Here is a 22,963-nt window from a genome sequence, read left to right on the forward strand (position 1 = left end):
GGATTCAGCGCTCAGACCTCACGCAGCACTTTCAGCCTCTGAAGAAGAAGAAGAACAGTAAGTATGTTGTCTTTCATTATGCCTTATTTTATCCCACTGGAACTTTACCTGGTTATTTGTGAATGAGATTTTAAAGTGCATATAGACCTATCACAGAACTGTAAAATACAAATGGATGGAAATCTTCCACCAATGTTTTAGCCGAAATGATATAGATCAGAAATACTGTAAGATTGGTCCGTGTTGCTTCAGTTTTTTTTTTATACCAAAAATGCAAATACAAAAATGAAAAATTGAAACCAGACGTTCATTTTTTTGTAGCTACTTCATCAGTAGATGAATTGTTAGTTGCATAAATTGTGCTGCTTCGTTGTTGAAAATATTAGACACTGATTTATAGACGATGACGTCACCAGCCCTCGACCTGCTCCACATTCACCCAAAAAAGGCTAGGTCGATGAATTTGACCCGTCAGATTCCGTGACCCTGTGTATTAATACCTTCAATATGCTTTATAAACTAGAAAGGGGATTCGCATGTCTGCCTCATATTTTATGATTATGCAGCTGCAAACAAAGATGGTCACACACATCACATTCGTCAATTTATTGAAAATTACAGTCAGTTATTAAAGAGCGTTCACGTTTTTCGGTAGCTATTAATACCGAATACCAATGGAGCTTTGTTATATTATGTGATCACAGAGTAACAGTTAATAGGCCAATGCATTTGTAAGGAAAAACTATAGACGAATCCGGCGAAACTACCGGAAGTAAGCGGGCGCCATTACTGAGCTGTTGCTGGGTAGCGTTGCGCCATTGCCTCCTATTGGTTTGGTTGCGTCCACTGGAATAAACAGCCCGCAATTTACGACTGTCACTAACGTTACATCTACAACTTTACTATTCTTCCTCTGCAGAGTTATTTGAACAGTATAAGTGTTGTTAATGGTCTGTGAAGATCGGACAGGTCCTTTAAGAACTATGTATTTATCATCTGGTAGAGTGTGCATTATTTGACCAACCCATACGGAGCTCAGATAATTTTTTGACCCTCTATCAGTGACCTGTAGTTGGCATTTTGTTGATCATCGGATGCCAGGCGAAGGAGAAAATACTCTTGAATACCTTTAAAACAACCGAAGGGGCGCGTTGGGGCAGTAACTTAGTAGCATTAACGTTACTGTATTTGCTTGACTGTGACTCTCACTCTGAGAACCAACAACGCTAGCAGTTAGCTGTACCTTACCCTTTCCTTTTGAAATGTGAAAATGAGATAAATAATGGTCACAAAATAAAAACATGAATTCGTTTATTTGATATCATTAATTTATTTATTGTTGCCAAATGGACAGATCTTTTAATAGTTTCCTCGTTAGCTTGCCTAGCTAGCATAGTTATTGCCAAGCTATTTTCATAAATAATCTGTAAGATCGTTTGTACCTTCATCTGTGACTGGAGGCCACTGTCTAACATCATCAACCTAACAAGTCATACTGCCTGCAGCTGTCATCGAGGGTGCGTTTGCGTTATCACGGAGGTTTGTTTACATACTAGTAACAGCTCAGTAATGGCGTCGCCACAAGATGGCAGCCTACACAGAACGCTCGTCGGATTCGTCTATAGAGAGTGAGGAGTTGTCGTCACGGTATAGAGCCCCTCCCCTCGATCCGCCATGTTGGCAGGATTCCAGCGGCAAAACATCATTGTTTACGTGTGCTGTTAACTCGGTAGTAGAGGAGGTTTTCGCAATTCCGCACTGTTTTACCATGCCTGGAAGTAAAAACTGCTCCAGTGTTTGTCACAAGAAGCCAAGCGCCGACATTAGGCATTTCTCAATAGCAAGTACTAGGGATGTCAACGATTAATCGACGATCGATTAATTGTCGATAATACATTTAATCGATAGAACTTATCGATCATCGATTAAGCAGGTTTTTATGCGCGTGCGTGCTGCTCAACCGCGAAACATGTAAAGCGAGCGCGCCGGAGTTATGTTTGGGACCATTTTAAACCTTCATCATCATGTAAGTTTGCGTGTGCATTCGCAGCCTTTTGTTTTGTTCAAATGTAAGTTGTAATACTGTTTATTTTGTGTATGCCTATCTATATCTGATTTATCTCATATTGGATGCATTTGGTAAAGAACTCTGTAGTAAAGCGTCAGCTTCAGCGCGCGCAGCTCAAACGGCAGTGCACGACTAATAATGACTATTGGGACTGTAATATTACATAACATTATAAAGAGAACAATACTGTAATAAAACATTGTGAATTATTTGGGTTTAGTTGCCGTGTCGCGTTGCTCCAGGAAGAGCGCGTCCACAACATGAGTAGTTCTGAATGAATGGCACGTAACTTAGTTCAAGTTCACTTGTGCATGAATTTGCGTCATTTTGTGCAGATATAATTTGTAATATTCTGTTTATTCTAAATATATCTGATTAATCTCATATAGGATGCGTTTCTTTTAGATAAATAACGTGCTAGCAAAGTGCTCCAGTTTAACGGTTGCAGATTCATTCAGCGCGTGCAGTTGTTCCAGGAAGAGCGCGTCCACAACAGTCACACATTCTAGCGCATATGAGGCGGCGCTGGTGACGCGTTGTATTAGTAGTTATATTTGATTATTAAATAATTAATTTAATTATCAATCACATCGAAACATTTTACAATCCTAGCCCTTTATTTATATTTAAAACCATTCTAATTGATTTGGTGAGGAACATTAGCATTTGCAGACCCTGTCATGCTGTTGGCCACATGCCACTGCAGTTGATGCATATCGCAGTATTAAGGCTAACGATTAATCGATTAATTGATCGTTAATTTAAACGACGATCGATCATGGGAATTTGTGAAAATTGACATCCCTAGCAAGTACGCAAAGTTCGGACTTCAATGTCAAGTGCAGCTCAGGAGAATGACTCCCGAGGACGCGCGTCACTCAGCTCGCTCTGCTACTCCGGTTATCTCACTCTGTATGTACATTTTAGGCAACAATAAAACGAAATATGTTATAAAACACTACACTGCCTCTTTTCGTTTTCATTTAAAGAAATCTTAAACATTACACAAATGTGGTTCAGGCAACGCATATTTATTATATTCACTACATGTAACGTTAGCATATTTATAACAAAACTTTTTTTTTTTTAAATTGTTATATTTAAATTGTTCTTTCCGTTTAAATTTTAAAAATATTAAACTTATTAATATGGTTCAGGCAATATATAATGTGCATTTGTACTCTGATCATCACTGTAATAAAAAAAAATAATAATAAAAAAACTAAACCCTGTCTCTTTTTGTTGAATTTCAGTTTTATCAATAATAGCCATTATAAAAGTAAGTAGCCTATAAGTAAAAAGTACAAGAAGCTATACAATAAGAAATAAAGCAAACGATTCAGTCAAACATACAAAGTCAGCGCTCTAGTCTAATATTACAACAACGGTAAAGTTAAATAGCCTAAATATAAAGTTATGAAATTTCACTTAGCCCTCAGTTTGGCCAGGGAACAAGATTCACAAGACCAAAGATCGCCCGTTAGGTCAACACAAGACGAATTATATGTTATCTTCTCTAAATACCGCTGTTTTGCGCTTGGTGTGAGCTTGTTCCTGTAAGGTCCCTTTTCTTTCGCTTTATCTTTTTGCATTGCTTTACTTTCTTCCTTTTCTTTTTCGTATTCGTAGATCAGTCTGTGTCCCGCTGAAATAATAAATAGCCTAATAATAATAGCCTAATAAATGCGCAAAAATGAAAGAGCTCTGGAATGTTTAGTCGCGCTTCTGTGTAGTTCAGGAGCCAGTTGCACCAACAGGGCTTTACTAAGCCTGGTCCTAACTGCTAAGTAGGTCTTAGTTAAGACCAGTCTTTAGAGTTGACCTAACGTCTGTTGCACCAACCAAACTTAAGCCTAGGCTTAACTACGCCTGGTCTTAGCGTTGCGCGTTCATGTGTTCTTGACCAGCAGCGCGCGTTGCTAGGTTACGCTGTAAACTAAGGGCGGTGAGCAGATCGCGGAAGGCGACAGCTCAGTGCCAGTGACACTCTGCGGATGGCCCGACATGCGGTGGATTTGTGGACATTAATCATATCTCCAACAGTGTTTTGAAACGCACCATTTGCATAAAAACGTAGCGCTATTAATAGCAGTAATACTGGTGTCAATGCTGCGTTGTGGTCCGATACATACTGTAAGTCGGATGACAGCTCTTCAACAAGTTCATATATCCCTCCGACAGAATCGAAACCTCTCTATCAGCTCCTCATCATTGTAAAGGTCCAATGGATTGCTTCTGTCCCGAATAACTCTCTTCCGTCTAAAAGCCCGCTCATTGTAAAGTCTGTAACGTTATATAAGGCGCGCCATGTCTTTACTACTGTATTTACTTATGTGGTTACGAAGTGGTTACTATAGAAACATTATCGGATAACGGCTATTAACGCTATTATATGCCTAGATTTTGCATTTACGCCTGCTACTGACTAGGCGTAAGATTTACGCCCGGTCTTAGCGAGAAGAGGACTTAAGCCTGGATGGTGCAACGGTCGTAACTTTTAGGTCGGACTTAGAATGCTGAGTTAAGACCTACTTACCTTAAGACCAGGCGTACGCCCTGTTGGTGCAACTGGCCCCTGAAGGCGTTGCCCCTGGCAACCGATAGCGTCTCCTTCCATCATGGCCGACAGGCTCAGACCCCGCCCAAATCAACCCAAGTCGGCACGTGACTCCTCACTCTCAATAGGATCTCCAACATTATTGGGTATTAAAGTTAATAGTAATAAGAATAATAAGAATAAAGATAAGCATGTATCAGACAATGATAATATTTTATACAAAACGAAACCATCAACACAGTCCAGCATCAGACAACAGCAGCTCAGCATAATGTTGACGCCTGATAAGGCAGAACATTCTCCCAGACCCAGACGGTCCAACATCGTACTGGTTCTTCTATCACCTGCAGACGCGTAATAATTTTCGGAAACACTACCATTTCTCTGTCCACGCTCCACTTAATCTGTTAGTGAATGTAACACTCGTATCAGATCAGATCTGCCGCCGCCGTGTTTCCTTCCAACACCTCAAAATATGCACCATAGCCTATGTTTACCTGTTGCCGAGCAACGCAGTGATTGACAGGGCAGGGCAGGGCAGGGCGGGGCTGGGCGGGCACGTGATCGGCTCAGAATGCATTTTCAAATTGCACATTGAATTTGGCTACATTCATTGCGGGACACTTAATGGAAATGCAATCGCAAGTGTCTTAACTGTGAGTGTAAATCATAGACTGTAAAAAAATATGGACGTAGTGTCCGTGACGTCACCCGTAGGTTTCTGAAGAGCATTTTTGAAGCCTAAAGTGGGCGGAGCCGGCCGTCGCCATCTTGGCCTTGCGTCACTCCCGGATAACAGAAAATAGGCAAACAGGCGGGGCGTGAGTGGAGTTGAGGAGCCTGGCTAGCTATCTGAAATCACCTAGCTCGACGTGATCGAGTTAGCTGATGATGTAAAGCCAATTAAACTTTCCTATTTTTGCCCTTCGAAATATTATAATAGTTAAAAGACATGGCTACAAGTGAGACTGTGTATTACTTCGAGAGTGTTTGTGTGTGACAGTGATTTATGTGCATACATGTCCGTTACTCTTTCATGGTCCGAAAGTTCGTAGAGAGCTTATTCAGTCCATTTTAAATTCTGATTTTGGCCGTCTCTCAAATGGGTTAAACCATTTTATTACCATATTACCTTTGAAGTGCAAGTAAATGCGCTAGAAAATCCGCGCTCATTCATGTGCATTTATTGCATGGACGGAGAAAGCGCCGACGCCTGCATGATTTCATCTGACGGTACATAACGTTAAGCATATTATAATCCATCTGTTCCGTGAGAGCAGAACGAACGAGCATTTATTGACGTTTTAAATTTGAAAACCCCAAAAAGCAACGAAATTGTCAGACATCCATTAGTGCAGGTTCACGGAGGAAAACAACTGAAATACAGCGCTGGTTGTTCTCTCGAACGATAACGACGGAATCCAAAGACGTGGGCTTTGTATCCAAGTATTAAATTGTATGAAATAATCCCGAAAAAAAGCACAAACACTGCAGAGATGGCAAGTTCAGCAGCTAACATTTGCTGAGGTGAAGTGACGGCTAGTAACAGCAGACAAACGGCCAGCACTGACAGCGGCAATCCATCTGTCACTCAAGTGGCCACTGGCCACACCCTTAAATTTAAATATTAATCAACTAAACGGACGAGTTATAAAATATTTCACCCCCCTCACAGTTGTTATGAAGGGCAAAATTAGCTGTATAGACCAAAGCCACATAGAGATCCAGGCTGTAAACATATTTTTTTTCTGCTGTAAAGTTGGTAATTTTAACATGAGGGAGATACAGATTTGACTCACTTCTGCAGCCAGGCCAAGCGGCCAGTCAATGAATTGCAGTTTAACTCACTTCCGTGTTGGTTTCAAGAGAGAGACGGGGAGGTTGCCGCTTGGTGTAAATGCAATTAAGAAAAAATAACATTTAAATTACAATTTTGCTACAGTTTTTGCTTGAACATGTTAAACATATCTAATCATTTCTGTAATACATTTTAATTTTAATTTTGCAACTTATAAAGCGTTAAAATATGTATTCAATTTGCATATTAAAACTAGTGTATGAAATGGCAAATGTAAATTATATAATTGAATTTTCATTTTCATTTTGCACCAAACGTTGCACAAATGTAATGGAAAATTTAAATTTAAATACAGAAATGCATTGCCATTTTACATATTGCATTGTCATTTTGCATACATTTCAAATTGAAATGTGCTACCCATATGCTTCCATACAGTGCTGCTTCCTTGTTCCTGCTTCCTAAAGATTAGAACAGGATATTCAGAGAGAGGCAAGGCAGCAATTGAAACAAGAGAGCAAAAAAAAAAAAAAAAAAAACATTTAACACATTTAACCCTTATCTATGGAAGCCCGTTTCCGCCACATTGAGTAAAAAAATAAAGATTCTTTAAGTCATAATAATGAGAAACTTTCTCATAATAATGACTTAACATCTCGTAATAATGAGAAACTTTCTCGTAAAAATGACTTAAAATCTCGTAATAATGAGAAACTTTCTCATAATAATGACTTAATAATCATGCGTCGCGTCTGAACGCGTTGTTGTCTTTGGAGCTCCATCGATTTGATATATAATTCTTGATTTTCCTTAAGCCGCTTGTCCACCAGCGTCCGATCAATTTTTGTTCCGACGCGACGCCTGTGACGTTTTCGCTGCTTGCTTAAATATGAAACCTAAGCAACGTCCATACACAAATTCTCGCCGCCAAGTTTCCATTGGCTGCTGCCCCGCGTTTTGACGCTCTCATTTGCATAAAGTATCCACCGAGATACTTTTTTGCAGCGCCGCTGTTGACCAAATCGACGCGACGCGACCCATCATGCTTTGCGGGGGCGTTTTTGCTGCCTGACGTAGTAACATAGGAAATGAATGGGCTTTGGCGTCGCGTCAGAAATCGAGACGCTGGTGGACAAGCGGTCCGCGCACAGCGTCACTCATGATGGGTCGCGTCGCGTCGATTTGGTCAACAGCGGCGCTGCAAAAAAGTATCTCGGTGGATACTTTATGCAAATGAGAGCGTCAAAACGCGGGGCAGCAGCCAATGGAAACTCGGCGGCGAGAATTTGTGTATGGGCGTTGCTATGGTTTCATATTTAAGCAAGCAGCGAAAACGTCACAGGCGTCGCGTCGGAACAAAAATTGATCGGACGCTGGTGGACAAGCGGCTTCAGTGATCCAATGCTGAATCTATAGGTTACGTCCGTGGATCACGGCTGAACGCGTCTTCTCAACACTCACTTACAAACATTTTTCGCCTATCGTGCGTCTACTCTACACCCGTACCACTAAAAAGACGGATTATATCTAAGACTTCAGTCATAAATTAGTATTAATATTGTTAGCATCACTGGTAGCGTAGTTGCTAACTTACTGTCCATCTGTTAAAATGGCGCATATATCAGATGTAAGTAGTCTACCTTTTGGTGCAGGTGAGGATTTGAGCTGCACGCAGTGCAGTCTGAGCTGGAAGCTGTTGAGAAACAGATCCACGACCTTTTAGTGAGACAAGCCGAACTGATAGACCGGCGGTTAGCTCTTGAAACATCACGCGCCGATGCACACAAATCAGAGATTAACGTAACTAACCCGCTGATTCCGACCTCGTCTACTCCGTGCATTACTCAGCATCGGTCCCGAGCGCCGAGGTCGCGATCAGCCATGGTCTCGTTCACTCCGGCTCCAACACGCCACCACGAAGCCTGGATATTTCTGCAGCGGAAGACGCGAGTCAGGTCTAGACCAAGACCCTCTCCGACCCTCCCGGTTTTCGAGTTATCCACACAAAACCGCTTCTCCCCTCTTCGCAAAACAGAACGCGATGCTGTGATCATCGGCGATTCCATCGTTCGGCACGTCCACGCTACATCAGGTAAAAGTAAGGTGCACAGTCACTGCTTTCCTGGTGCTCGTGTTTCTGAAATCGCTGCTCACGTTCCCGAGATTCTGAACGATAACGAGCGTGTCGGAACTGGGGTCTTGCACGCGGGAGTGAACGACATCAGGCTGCGCCAGACGGAAGTTCTGAAGAAAGACTTCAGGAATCTGATCTATACGGTACGCAGCACATCGCCTGAAACAACGATCATTGTGTCAGGAACGCTTCCCACGTACCGTCTAGGACATGACAAGTTTAGTAGATTATTCACGCTAAATGAATGGTTATCGTCATGGTGCAATGAGCAGAAACTGCTCTTTGTAAATAATTGGAATCTGTTTTGGGAGCGTCCTAGGCTTTTCCGTGCTGATGGCTTACACCCAAGCAGATTTGGAGCGGATCTTCTGTCGGATAACATCTCCAAAATGTTAAATACCTTTTGACTAGTAACCAAAAGTCCAAATCATAGTCTCTGCTGCACCAAATTAACTGATATAAATACTAGTGTAGAACATTGCATAGAAATTGTGTCTATTCCTCGTTTAGTGCGATCAAATAATAAATCTACTTCAGGATCTAGGAAAAATCTAATCGTTATTAAAACAGAAAATGTTGCTATTAGTAAACAAAAACAATTTCTAAAGCTAGGTCTTTTAAACATTAGATCACTCACACCTAAGGCAGTTATTGTAAATGAAATAGTCACAGATAATAGCATCGATGTACTTTGCCTTACTGAAACCTGGCTTAAACCAAGTGATTATTTCGGTCTAAATGAGTCTACTCCATCAGGATACTCCTATAAGCATGAGCCCCGTCTGATTGGTCGTGGCAGCGGTATTGCAACAATCTATAGAGATTTTCTTAGTGTTACTCAGAAAACGGGTTATAAGTTTATTTCATTTGAAGTACAGTACTTGTACTAAATGTTACGCTCTTAGATGCTAGAAAAACATCCCTATTATCTTTAGCCTTGGCTACCGTATATAGACCGCCAGGGCCTTACGCTGATTTCCTAAAAGAATTTGCAGATTTTCTCTCAGACCTATTGGTCAATGTCGATAAAGCATTAATTGTTGGAGATTTTAACATACACGTAGATAATCAAAATGATGCGTTAGGGGCTGCGTTTATAGATTTATTAAACTCCTTTGGGGTTAAGCAAAACGTTACCGGACCAACTCATCGTTTTAATCATACACTCGATTTAATTATATCACATGGAACCGATCCAACCGATATAGATATCATTCCACAAAGTGACGATGTAACTGACCATTACATGGTAACTTGCATATTACGTACCCCTGTAATATATCATGCTGCGTCGCGTTATCGATTAGGCAGAACAATCCTTCCATCCACCATAGATAATTTTTCAAATTGCTTATCGGATCTTTCTCAGCTGCTCAGTGAACCCAAACAAACAGATGAACCACAGGAACTAACCAGCACTATGAGCACCATTCTCTCTGGAACACTGGATATTGTTGCACCTATTAGACTAAAAAAGGTCAGAGAGAAAATTAAAGCACCATGGTACAACAATACTACGCGTGTTCTAAAGAGAGAAACCCGTAATTTAGAGCGTAAATGGAAAAAAACTAATTTAGAGGTTTTTAGAATCGCTTGGAAAGACAGTACGTCACGTTATAAAAAGGCTCTAAAAGTAGCCAGGGCTGAGCACCTCCGCAAACTAATAGAAAATAACCAAAACAATCCTAGGTTTTTATTTAACACCGTGGCTAGACTAACAAATAAACAAGCGTCACCTGAACAAAATATTCCGTTACAGTTTAGTAGTAATGATTTCATGAATTTTTTCACTGAGAAAATAGAAAACATCAGAACCACAATTGTAAACGTTCAATCCTCAATCGCGCCTTATAACTCTGCCTCGATTATCACCCCGCAAGAACAATTACAGTGCTTTACAACTATAGAACAAATAGAGTTAAATAAACTTATCACTTCCTCTAAAACAACAACATGTTTATTAGATCCCATACCAACTAAACTACTGAAAGAAGTGTTACCTATAGTGGAAGAGCCTCTCCTCAATATTATTAACTCATCTTTATGTTCCAAGAACATTTAAACTGGCAGTTATAAAACCACTCATTAAGAAACCACAATTAGACCCAAATAACCTAGCAAATTATAGACCCATTTCAAATCTTCCTTTTATGTCTAAAATACTAGAAAAAGTTGTGTCTGCCCAACTAGGCTCTTTCTTACAAGAAAATGACATCTATGAAAAGTTTCAGTCTGGTTTCAGGCCGCACCATAGCACTGAAATTGCGCTCGTTAAAATCACAAATGGTTACTCTTAGCTTCTGACCAAGGCTGTATCTCAATACTAGTTTTACTTGATCTTAGTGCTGCGTTCGATACTATAGATCACACAGTACTCTTAGATCGACTACAAAATTATACTGGTGTTCAAGGACAAGCATTAAAGGATAACTTCGGTCAATTTTAACACTGAGCTAATTTTTTTGTAAATTTGGAGTGCTGTCAATACAGAGAACAACGACAAAAATCGGTGTTGCCTACACCATGTTATCCTCTTTTTAAAATTTGCACCCTGTTGACTTAAATGGGGCAAGTTTTAAACCTGCTTTTAGCCTCTTAACATCCTTGATGTGTCATTACAAGTGCACAGCTAATGTGACTGATTCCTTCAGACTGATCACGGGTGAATCTGACTGCAGTAGATGTGAAAGATATTAATAAAAATTATGTTATTTCAGCCAGCGCACATACCTATATTTTCTTCCTGTTTTCGGTCGAAGTCCATAGTAATCGATTATCGAGTTCACGCGCGTGATCATAGGTAACTAAACCTACGAGTGTGAACTCGACAATCGATTACTTTGGACTTCGACCGAAAACAGGATGTAAATACAGGTATGTGCGCTGGCTGAATAAACATCATTTTTATTAATATATTTCACATCTACTGCAGTCAGATTCACCCGTGATCACTCTGAAGGAATCACTCACATGGCTGTGCACTTGTAATGACACATCAAGGATGTTAAGAGGCTAAAAGCAGGTTTAGTACTTGCCCCATTGAAGTCAACAGGGTGCAAATTTTAAAAATAGAATAACTCGGTGTAGGCAACACCGATTTTTGTCGTTGTTCTCTGTATTGACAGCACTCCAAATTTACAAAAAAATGAGCTCAATGTTAAAATTGACCAGAGTTCTCCTTTAAGCTGGTTCAGATCATACCTATCTGACCGATACCATTTTGTCTATTTAAATGGAGAAAAATCGATCATAACCCCAGTAAACTTTGGAGTGCCGCAAGGATCTGTGTTAGGCCCTCTATTATTCTCAATATATATGCTGCCACTTGGAAATATTATAAGGAAACATGGAATTAGTTTCCATTGTTATGCTGATGACACTCAAATATATATTTCATCACGGCCGGATGAAAACGCTAAATTATCCAAATTGACAGAGTGTGTTAAAGATATAAAAGATTAGATGACGCGCAATTTTCTTTTATTAAATCCAGACAAGACAGAGGTAATACTTATCGGTTCAAAAAACCGCCCACAAAACCTCTCACAGTACAACTTTAACATCGTAGGATGTCCTGTTACTTTATCCTCTACAGTAAAAGACCTGGGTGTTATACTTGACTGCAGCCTGTCTTTTGAAAATCATATTTCATATGTTACAAAAACAGCCTTTTTCCACCTTAGAAACATTGCTAAGCTACGTAATATGCTATCTGTTTCTGATGCAGAAAAGTTAGTTCATGCGTTCATGACCTCGAGACTAGATTACTGTAATGCTTTATTAGCTGGTTGTCCTTCATCCTCAATAAACAAGCTACAGTTAGTCCAAAATGCCGCCGCTAGAGTTCTTACTAGATCAAGAAAATTTGACCATATAACACCAATTTTATCATCACTACAATGGTTACCTATAAAGTTCCATATTAATTAGGTATTGCTACTGACTTATAAAGCCCTAAACGGCTTAGCTCCAGTTTATTTAACGGATCTTCTATAGCCCTATAATCCATCGCGCTCTTTAAGATCAATCAATTCGAGGCTTTTGGTCATACCTAGGATATCCAGATCAACCAAAGGAGGGAGATCATTTTCACATTTAGCTCCAAAAATCTGGAATAGCCTTCCTGATACTGTTCGTTGCTCAGACTCGCTTTCCCAGTTTAAAACTAGATTAAAGACGCATCTCTTCAGCCAGGCATTTATATAATATTTTTAATCTTACAGTTAAATCCGGTCTCTAGTTCATAAATGCCAGAGGAGAACTGGCCCCCAGACTGAGCCTGGGTTCTCCCAAGTTTTTTTTTTCTCCATTAGGTCACCTGATGGAGTTCTTCGGTTCCTTGCCACTGTTGCCTTTGGCTTGCTCAGTTGGGGATACTTAATTTAATTAATCAATCAACAATACTATTGATCAGCATTACCAAACGTGGACGTTTTACACTAGAAACAAACACTGATGTACTATTTTATTTAATACTGTGAAGCTGCTTTGATACAATCTGTATTGTGAAAAGCGCTATATAAATAAAGTTGACTTGACTTGACTTGACTTAACATCTCGTAATAATGAGAAACTTTCTCATAATAATGAGAAACTTTCTCGTAATAATGACTTAACATCTCGTAATAATGAGAAACTTTCTCGTAATGACTTAACATCTCGTAATAATGAGAAACTTTCTCGTAATGACTTAACATCTCGTAATAATGAGAAACTTTCTCGTAATAATGAGAAACTTTCTCGTAATAGTGACTTAACATCTCGTAATAATGAGAAACTTTCTCATAATTATGACTTAACATCTCGTAATAATGCGAAACTTTCTGATAATAATGACTTAACATCTCGTAATAATGAGAAACTTTCTCGTAATAATGAGAAACTTTCTCATAATAATGACTTAACATCTCATAATAATGAGAAACTTTCTCGTAATAATGACTTATTTTCTCGCACTTCTACACATGCGCAAAGCAGCGGAGCAGAAGGGCGTGCCACACTAGCGACATCCGCTGGTCAAAGCCGTGTAAATGCATCACAGCAAACTTGGCACGCTCTGCAGTGAATAACAGTAAAGATAAATGATCAGTATATGAGACAGGCTTCCATACTAGATAGTCTTTTATTCATTTGTATTCATTTGTATTTTTGTGTATGAACAAGCAGCAACACAAGGGTGATCCATGGATTTCAAATAGACGGAGGAATGATAAGACAGCACACCTTTCCAAATCTGTTTAAGAACACTTCATCTGGAAATCTGTGTAAGGGTCCGTTCATACAGAACGTGCTTTTTCATTGCTTTTCTAGGCATACGCGCACTAGACGGACGTTGCGCTCGCTCTTCTGCAGCGTCTCGCGCATGACACGGCGTTCTAAATTGAAAAGAAGTTCAGCTTTTAAAAACACGTCTCGACCTTGCGTTTTCCCCCATTCCACTGCCCACTTATGTTTAAATGTCCCCAAAGTCATAAACATCTTAAAGGTGATTTCTGTAGGCTATTGATATCTTCCAGATGAACCTGCACATCAAATATCCTAGAAGCATCTGCAAAATCTCATCTCATCTCATCTCATCTCATCTTCGTCCGCTTATCCGGGGCCGGGTCGCGGGGGCAACAGTCTAAGCAGAGATGCCCAGACTCCCCTCTCCCTAGACACTTCCTCCAGCTCTTCCGGGGGAACACCGAGGCATTCCCAGGCCAGCCGGGAGACATAGTCTCTCCAGCGTGTCCTAGGTCTTCCCCGGGGTCTCCTCCCAGTGGGACGCGCCCGGAACACCTTCCCGGGAAGGCGTCCAGGAGGCATCCGGAACAGATGCCCGAGCCACCTCAGCTGACCATCCTCTCGATGTGGAGGAGCAGCGGCTCTACTCTGAGCTCCTCCCGAGTGACCGAGCTTCTCACCCTATCTCTAAGGGATCGCCCAGCCACCCTACGGAGAAAGCTCATTTCGGCCGCCTGTATCCGGGATCTTGTCCTTTCGGTCATGACCCAGAGCTCATGACCATAGGTGAGAGTAGGAACGTAGATTGACCGGTAAATCGAGAGCTTCGCCTTGCGGCTCAGCTCTTTCTTCACCACGACAGACCGGTACATCGACCGCATTACTGCAGAAGCTGCACCGATCCGTCTGTCAATCTCCCGTTCCATCCTTCCCTCACTCGTGAACAAAACCCCAAGATACTTAAACTCCTCCACTTGAGGCAGGAACTCTCCACCAACCTGAAGTGGGCAAACCACCCTTTTCCGACTGAGGACCATGGCCTCGGATTTGGAGGTGCTGATTCTCATCCCAGCCGCTTCACACTCAGCTGCAAACCGTCCCAGTGCATGCTGAAGGTCCTGGCTTGATGAAGCCAACACGACAACATCATCCGCAAAGAGCAGAGACGAAATCGTGTTGTCACCAAACCCGACACCCTCCGGCCCCTGGCTGCGCCTAGAAATTCTGTCCATAAAAATTATGAACAGAACCGGCAACAAAGGGCAGCCCTGCCGGAGTCCAACATGCACCGGGAACAAGTCTGACTTACTGCCGGCAATGCGAACCAAGCTCCTGCTTCGGTCGTACAGGGACCGGACAGCCCTTAGCAAAGGACCCCGGACCCCATACTCCCGGAGCACCCTCCACAGGCCGCCGCGAGGGACACAGTCGAATGCCTTCTCCAAATCCACAAAACACATGTGGACTGGTTGGGCAAACTCCCATGAACCCTCCAGCACCCTGTAGAGAGTGTATAGAGCTGGTCCAGTGTTCCACGGCCCGGACGAAAACCACACTGTTCCTCCTGAATCCGAGGTTCTACTATCGGCCGTATTCTCCTCTCCAGTACCCTGGCATAGACTTTCCCAGGGAGGCTGAGAAGTGTGATCCCCCTGTAGTTGGAACACACCCTCCGGTGCCCCTTCTTAAAAAGAGGGACCACCACCCCGGTCTGCCATCCCAGAGGCACTGTCCCCGACCGCCACGCGATGCTGCAGAGGCGTGTCAGCCAAGACAGCCCCACAACATCCAGAGACTTGAGGTACTCAGAGCGGATCTCATCCACCCCCGGTGCCTTGCCACCGAGGAGTTTCTTGACTACCTCGGTGACTTCAGCTTGGGTGATGGATGAGTCCACCTCTGAGCCCTCAGCCTCTGCTTCCTCAATGGAAGACGTGACGGCGGGATTGAGGAGATCCTCGAAGTATTCCTTCCACCGCCCGACGATCCCCAGTTGAGGTCAACAGCTCCCCACCTCTACTGTAGACAGCATTGGTAGGGCACTGCTTCCCCCTTCTGAGGCGCCGGATGGTTTGCCAGAATCTCTTCGAGGCCAGCCGATAGTCCTTCTCCATGGCCTCACCGAACTCCTCCCAGGCCCGAGTTTTTGCCTCCACAACCACCCGGGCTGCAGTTCGCTTGGCCTGCCGGTACCCGTCAGCTGCCTCAGGAGTCCCACAAGCCAACCAGGCCCGATAGGACTCCTTCTTCAGCTTGACGGCATCCCTTACTTCCGGTGTCCACCACCGGGTTCGGGGATTGCCGCCTCGACAGGCACCGGAGACCTTACGGCCACAGCTCCGAGCGGCCGCTTCGACAATGGAGGTGGAGAACATGGTCCACTCGGACTCAATATCTCCAGCCTCCCTCGGGATCTGGACAAAGCTCCGCCGGAGGTGGGAGTTGAAGATCTCTCTGACCGGAGACTCGGCCAAACGTTCCCAGCAGACCCTCACAGTACGCTTGGGTCTGCCGAGTCTGTCCAGCCTCCTCCCCCGCCATCGGATCCAACTCACCACCAGGTGGTGATCAGTTGACAGCTCCGCCCCTCTCTTCACCCGAGGTTCCAAGACATACGGCCGCAGGTCAGATAAAACGACCACAAAGTCGATCATCGACCTACGGCCTAGGGTGTCCTGGTGCCACGTGCACTGATGGACACCCTTATGCTTGAACATGGTGTTCGTTATGGACAAACTGTAACTAGCACAGAAGTCCAATAACTGAACACCGCTCGGGTTCAGATCAGGGGGGCCGTTCCTCCCAATCACGCCCCTCCAGGTGTCACTGTCGTTGCCCACGTGGGCGTTGAAGTCTCCCAGTAGAACGATGGAGTCCCCAGTCGGAGCACTTTCCAGCACCCCTCCCAGAGACTCCAATAAGGCCGGGTACTCTGCACTGCCGTTTGGCCCGTAGGCACACACGACAGTGAGAGACCTATCCCCGACCCGTAGGCGCAGGGAAACGACCCTCTCGTTCACCGGGGTAAACTCCAACACATGGCGGCTGAGCTGGGGGGCTATAAGCAAACCCACACCAGCCCGCCGCCTCTCACCATGGGCAACTCCAGAGTGGTGAAGAGTCCATCCTCTCTCAAGGGGTGTGGTTCCAGAGCCCAAGCCGTGCGTAGAGGTGATCCCGACTATCTCTAGTCGGAACCTCTCTACCTCACGCACAATCTCAGGCTCCTTCCCCGCCAGCGAGGTGACATTCCACGTCCCTAGAGCTAGTTTCCGTGTCCAGGGATCGGGTTGTCGAGCCCCCCGCCTTCGACTGCCGCCCGATCCTCTCAGCACCGGCCCCTTACGGTCCCTCCTGCAGGTGGTGAGCCCACGGGAAGGCGGCCCCACGTCGCTCCTTCGGGCTGAGCCCGGCCGGACCCCGTGGGGGGAGGCCCGGCCACCAGGCGCTTGCATACGAGCCCCAACCCCAGGCCTGGCTCCAGGGTGGGGCCCCGGCTGCGCCATACCGGGCGACGTCACAGTCCTTGATTTAATTTGTCTCATAAAGGGTATTTTGAACCACTCTAAGTCTGACCCGTCGCCTAGGACCTGTTTGCCTTGGGAGACCCTACCAGGGGCATATAGCCCCGGACAACATAGCTCCGGACCTAGGGTCATTCGGGTACTCAAACCCCTCCACCACGTTAAGGTGGCAGTTCAAGGAGGGGGCATCTGCAAAATACGTGTTATATTAACACACATATGTGTTATATTAACACACATATGTGTTACACTTAAACTTGACGAATAAATGTAATATTCCAACTTTAATCTGATAATTTTGTAAATTCATGTAACAATTTCCATCAGTGTGCACAAGCAGGCGTCCTTCGTTACCATGGTAACCGTCCTGCTTCTGCATTCCACTTTCACACCTTATCGTGCGCATGGAAAAGTGTGGAAGATATAGGCCTACTGATGATGTTATTTAATGATCCTACAGATTGCACTTAGTAGATCAAACTGACTTTAATGAAAACAACTGTTTTGCAGAGCGTGCCAAATTTGCTGTGATGCATTTACACGGCTTTGACCAGCGGATGTCGCTAGTGTGGCACGACCTTCTGCTCCGCTGCTTTGCGCATGCGTAGAAGTGCGAGAAAATAATTCATTATTACGAGAAAGTTTCTTATTATTATGAGACGTTAAGTCATTATTACGAGAAAGTTTCTCATTATTACGAGATGTTAAGTCATTATTACGAGAAAGTTTCTCATTATTACGAGATGTTAAGTCATTATTTCGAGAAAGTTTCTCATTATTATGAGATGTTAAGTCATTATTTCGAGAAAGTTTCTCATTATTACGAGATGTTAAGTCATTATTATGAGAAAGTTTATCATTATTATGAGATGTTAAGTCATTATTATGAGAAAGTTTTTCATTATTATGACTTAAAGAATCTTTTTTTTTTACTCAACGTGGTGGAAACGGGCTTCCATACTTATCCTCTCCTCCTGTGCCTATAACAAATCCTTCCCTATATTATAATAATTCAAATTATACTTATACTACCCTTCCCTAAATTATACTTAGGCCTATACATTTTTTGGGTAAAAAAAAAAAACCTGCGGAAACAGTGTAAAAGTAGCCCAATTCCACGGGATAACCCATGCAGCTTTTAATTACGATGCCAATAAATAAATAAATAAATAAATAAATAATGCTGAAAAATAATGTATTGGAAGCAGTTTACATGGGTCAAAAATGATCGAAATAGTATATTTTTTCTTCTTACTTTTTTTCTTTGCTTTTTTTGTGATGGGGCTTGTGAAAAAAAAACTTTAGTGTGGAGCCCGGAGTCCATGTCCACAGAGAAAAAAAATATATATTTACATTATTTATATGCTAATTATTACTATACATTTTTAGTAAACATGGAAATGGTAGGCATATGCAGGTATAGATAGGCGGGCCAGAGTCCTAAAAAAAATTCACGAGTTCACGCGCATAGGTTTAGTTACCTATGATCACGCGCGTGAACTCGGCAATCGACTACTTTGGACTTCAACCGAAAAACAGGATGTAAACACAGGTATTTGCGCTGGCTTAAATAACATCATTTTATACATATCTTTCACATCTACTGCAGTCAGATTCACTCGTGTTCACTCTGAAGGAATCACTCACATTTTCTGTGCACTTGTAATGACACATCAAGGATGTTAAGAGGCTAAAAGCAGGTTTAGTACTTGCCCCATTGAAGTCAACAGGGTGCAAATTTTAAAAATAGAATAACTCGGTGTAGGCAACACCGATTTTTGTCGTTGTTCTCTGTATTGACAGCACTCCAAATGTACAAAAAAATGAGCTCAATGTTAAAATTGACCGGAGTTCTCCTTTAACAGGAATGAAAACGAGGCTGCATAAGGATTGAAGGATAATGAATTGATTAATAAAATAACATTTTAATGAAAGTTTGTGATAATGAAGGCTAAGATGTAACTAGTTAAAATGCTGAATATTCTAAATTGTATTCTGTTCTTCAACTGTTTTATCTTTCCCCATCTTTTATTGGACCCAGGACAGACAATGGATTCTGTTGGAGATGAATTCAAGAGAAGTCTTCGTGATAAAGTATCTGGTCTGAAGGAGGTCAATTCCCTTGAGCGATGTGAATTCATACTGTTTTTCTGCACCATTGTTTCTCGTGCTGGAACTGACATTGACGCTGCAGTGAAGTACATTGATCAAGTTAAAAGTGTGAAGCCAGATTAATAATAAAACATAATTAATTAAACTTAACTGATTTAGTTTTTTTTAAATGATCCAATTAACAGTCCACTTTTATCTGCCCTACAGGTCAGTTCACGCCAGTCATCTTGGTGATACTCCATTCTACGTTTGACCCTGAGAGAATTATCCCAGACAGCAAGAATATTATAAAGAGACATGACATATTTGCAGTGGACTGTCTGATTTTTGATAACGAGTTACTGAGATGTCAGAAGAATGACAATGCAATTGCTGAAACTGCACATCACCTCAATTCAAAGGTAAACATGTTGATCACCATGGACACTTTTCACAAACTGCGATGATATGTTTCCAGTTATTAACATAAAAATCTAGCAAAGGTTTTATATTTCCATTTTTTAAAATGTACATTTGAAACACTATACTTTTTTATAAAAAATAAATACAACATAAATACAGGGAGGGAAGGTGAGCTAAATTTGACACCTTTTTGACTGTTTTAATCAATTTCTGATTATCTCTTTATATATGTTTCTCGTTTAGAAACTTGTGGAAAAGCTATCGTGTATTTTTCTTTTCTTTTGCTATTGCAACAATCAGGAATGCAATGATCATATTTGCTAGAAGTTTATCCATTCATGTCAACTTCCGCTTCTGAAACCAGCAAATGTGTGAAAAGGGTCCAAAGTGAAAGATGAATGTGTGTTTTATTGTAGTTAACACAAATATATTCATATATTAATTTCCCTTCCAGGATCTGACTTCATATTATATCTTGAGTAGTAAGTATTCCAAGCTTTACATTCTTCATTCTTCAGTAAAATGTTCACTCTTACTATGCAATATCGTAATTAATTATAGTTATAAAAATAAATTAAGGAATAAAACAAAAACCTATGGTATTATATTTTATATAAGCTGTCTTTCATTCTTTCAGAAGATGGTGGAAATCGAAATCCATCCACAGACCCTGAAAATTACAGACTAATCAGTGATGGAGACTCAAGGCAAAGATTCCTTCGTTTCGCTCGTTACCCTCGCTGGCTTTTTGCTCTTGGTTTCCTTGGTTTCCTCATTATCTTTTTGGCACTTCTTGGATATTTTTTAGGTAATAAAGAATGAAATGAGCATTTTGTGATTTTCAGCAGTAACTGTCAGCTGCTCAAATTATCCTATAATGTCAACAACATACAGAATATCACCAAAACTGCATGTATAGTAGACAGCATGAAGAGAATTAAATTTTGAGTATATATTAGCAGGTAACTGGTTATAAGATGATGCTTAGAAATGTCTATGTGAGATGTGATTCTATAGGAAAGAAGTATGCATGAACTTCACTTTTTAGATAAGTGTTTTGTGATTGAATAGTTGAGGCACAAACAGTCAGCTGTCATTTTCAAATGTGATAATGTTGCATGTCATTGTTCAAAAAACAGCCTAGCCTAAATAAACAGCTGTTTCTTGCCACTTTTTATTCATGTGTCCATTTTTGCTATTATTTCTGCTTTACTCATGCAGTGGACTATTTCATTTACTTGTACTCCCACATATGCACCCTCAGGACTAAACCAATGTTCTGTATAGATTTATAAGTATCTCATTTATTAATTCTTGTCTTGTTGACTGGGCACTTAAAGCAGACAGAGAGTCTGTACAAATAACTGCCTTTAATGGCTTTTGCACTTTAATGCAAAAGTAGCCTACATGACATGCAAGACGAGACGGGATAGGAATTCAGAATAGTATTTATTTAATCTTCATAACACTCAGCCAACTTAACATGCGAGAACCAACAAGGGACATAACAGGGAGTTTAAATAGAAGACAAACATAATGACTGACAGGTGATTATACGTAACCATAGCAAACAAGGAGATTATAAGTAACCAAGGAAACCAAAACTAAACGGAGCAGAGAAAAATGAACTAAGGCAAACAAAACAGAATATTATGGTTTATTTACATAATATGATATAAAATTTCATAACTATGACACTTGCTTATTGCACTGTTGTATCCATCACACTCACAATCGAAGACTACTACTGTCATGTCTTCTGCAATGTTGATTATATCGGGAACAATAGCGCTCTTGCGAAAGCTGCAATATTATATTAGTTAGAAAGTGTTTATTTGGCCACTTCATTCTCTACCTCAGCCAGATTACTGTATTTATATCACAGTTTACGGTGTTTCACTGTGAAGAAAAACAAACACATACAATTTCAAAATGAGGTTGAAACAATACACTAACCTGCAACTGCTAGAACTATTGCTACCTGATATAAAACATTACAAATTAATTAAAATGAATTGTTCAGTGATGTCAAATAGTATTATTGACTTGAATTAAACCACTTAATTTAGATGTCACCATTTTTAGATTACCACTTTTTTAGTGTAAACAAATTTATTCTGGCATGTATTTCCTATTTACACTTACTGTTTTTTTAATGACTCATTTTCGCATGATTATAATCACTAAACAAATCTCGGCCAGCAGCTTTGTTTATTGTAGACATTAAAGCTGTAAGACTGGAAAATTACGCTGCTATTTTGAACCAATAATCGGAACAAAAGGCAGTTGAAGGATGACGTGTATAATTCAAATATTTATCTGACTCCAATATAATTAATCTGACTCCATTAAAGTTGTAGTTATTCTTTAACCTCTTATTCTTTAAAGGTAAAAGACTTTCTTAGAACTGATAGGAAAACGTAGGATTTAACCTGAACGTTTAGATAACGAAAGTTATATCGCTTTAGCTTTCAACATAATCAGTGATAAAAGGAAATATTCTCAAAGCCTTTAAAGCAGGCAAAGTTATTTATTAAGTTACATGTTTAAATATTCAGACAGTAGAATGGAACAACATACTATAGCCTAAACTCAATTGCCGTAAAAGCCTTTAGTATGAGGTTACGCACCGGTGTGCGGGAGTGGCGGGGTTAAAGCCTTTCTCCCAGATCAACAGTTACCTTTCCTTCTCATTCTCCGAGCAAAGCATTGTTAAACATGAATGGAATACCAACACCAAACCGACCGACAGGAAACCAAAAGATGAAGCAAATCCAAATGGGTAGTGATCAAGAGAGGGAGAAGAACATTAACATATTCTCCTTAATGCATGTTTAACCAGTAGTAGGCTACCTAGATTGTACATTAGGATACTTTAATATCTCTATAAGTTCACCACCATTCATTTCAGTTTACAAGCTGTCAGATGAGACCAAACATGGCAGTTTCATATTAGAACACACTAGTAAATAAACAGTATGTAGTTGAAAGCATATGTCCTGTGAAGCAAATGGTACAGACGTGTCATTAAGGTGCAAACGACTCTGTCTCTCCCGACAGAACCATCCTGTGCCTGGAGTGTCCCAACAGTCCTCAATCAGCATAGTGATGAAACCCTTGTACTAAATAGGCATTAGCATAC

General features: G+C 41.4%; 1 protein-coding gene across 1 annotated transcript; it reads left to right on the forward strand.

Moving 5' to 3' along the window:
• Positions 1 to 20,997, forward strand: LOC308690751 (uncharacterized protein). The gene is made up of 5 exons (XM_081365432.1): positions 1 to 57; positions 19,349 to 19,525; positions 19,627 to 19,820; positions 20,276 to 20,303; positions 20,459 to 20,997. Exons 2-5 carry the CDS (start codon positions 19,357 to 19,359, stop codon positions 20,641 to 20,643), a joined length of 576 nt encoding a protein of 191 aa, XP_081221558.1. The 5' UTR covers positions 1 to 57; positions 19,349 to 19,356; the 3' UTR covers positions 20,644 to 20,997.
• The last annotated feature ends 1,966 nt before the right edge of the window (positions 20,998 to 22,963 follow it).

The sequence above is a fragment of the Scardinius erythrophthalmus genome, assembly GCF_964197995.2.
Source record: "Scardinius erythrophthalmus genome assembly, chromosome: 5".
Taxonomy (NCBI): domain Eukaryota; kingdom Metazoa; phylum Chordata; class Actinopteri; order Cypriniformes; family Leuciscidae; genus Scardinius; species Scardinius erythrophthalmus.

Excerpts from the sequence above, each read along its gene's own strand:
- LOC308690751 (XM_081365432.1), top strand. The coding sequence starts at position 19,357 with ATGGATTCTGTTGGAGATGAATTCAAGAGAAGTCTTCGTGATAAAGTA. Across the intron at positions 19,526-19,626 it reads GTACATTGATCAAGTTAAAA|GTCAGTTCACGCCAGTCATC; the intron begins GTGTGAAGCCAG and ends TCTGCCCTACAG. Across the intron at positions 20,304-20,458 it reads TTCATATTATATCTTGAGTA|AAGATGGTGGAAATCGAAAT; the intron begins GTAAGTATTCCA and ends TCATTCTTTCAG.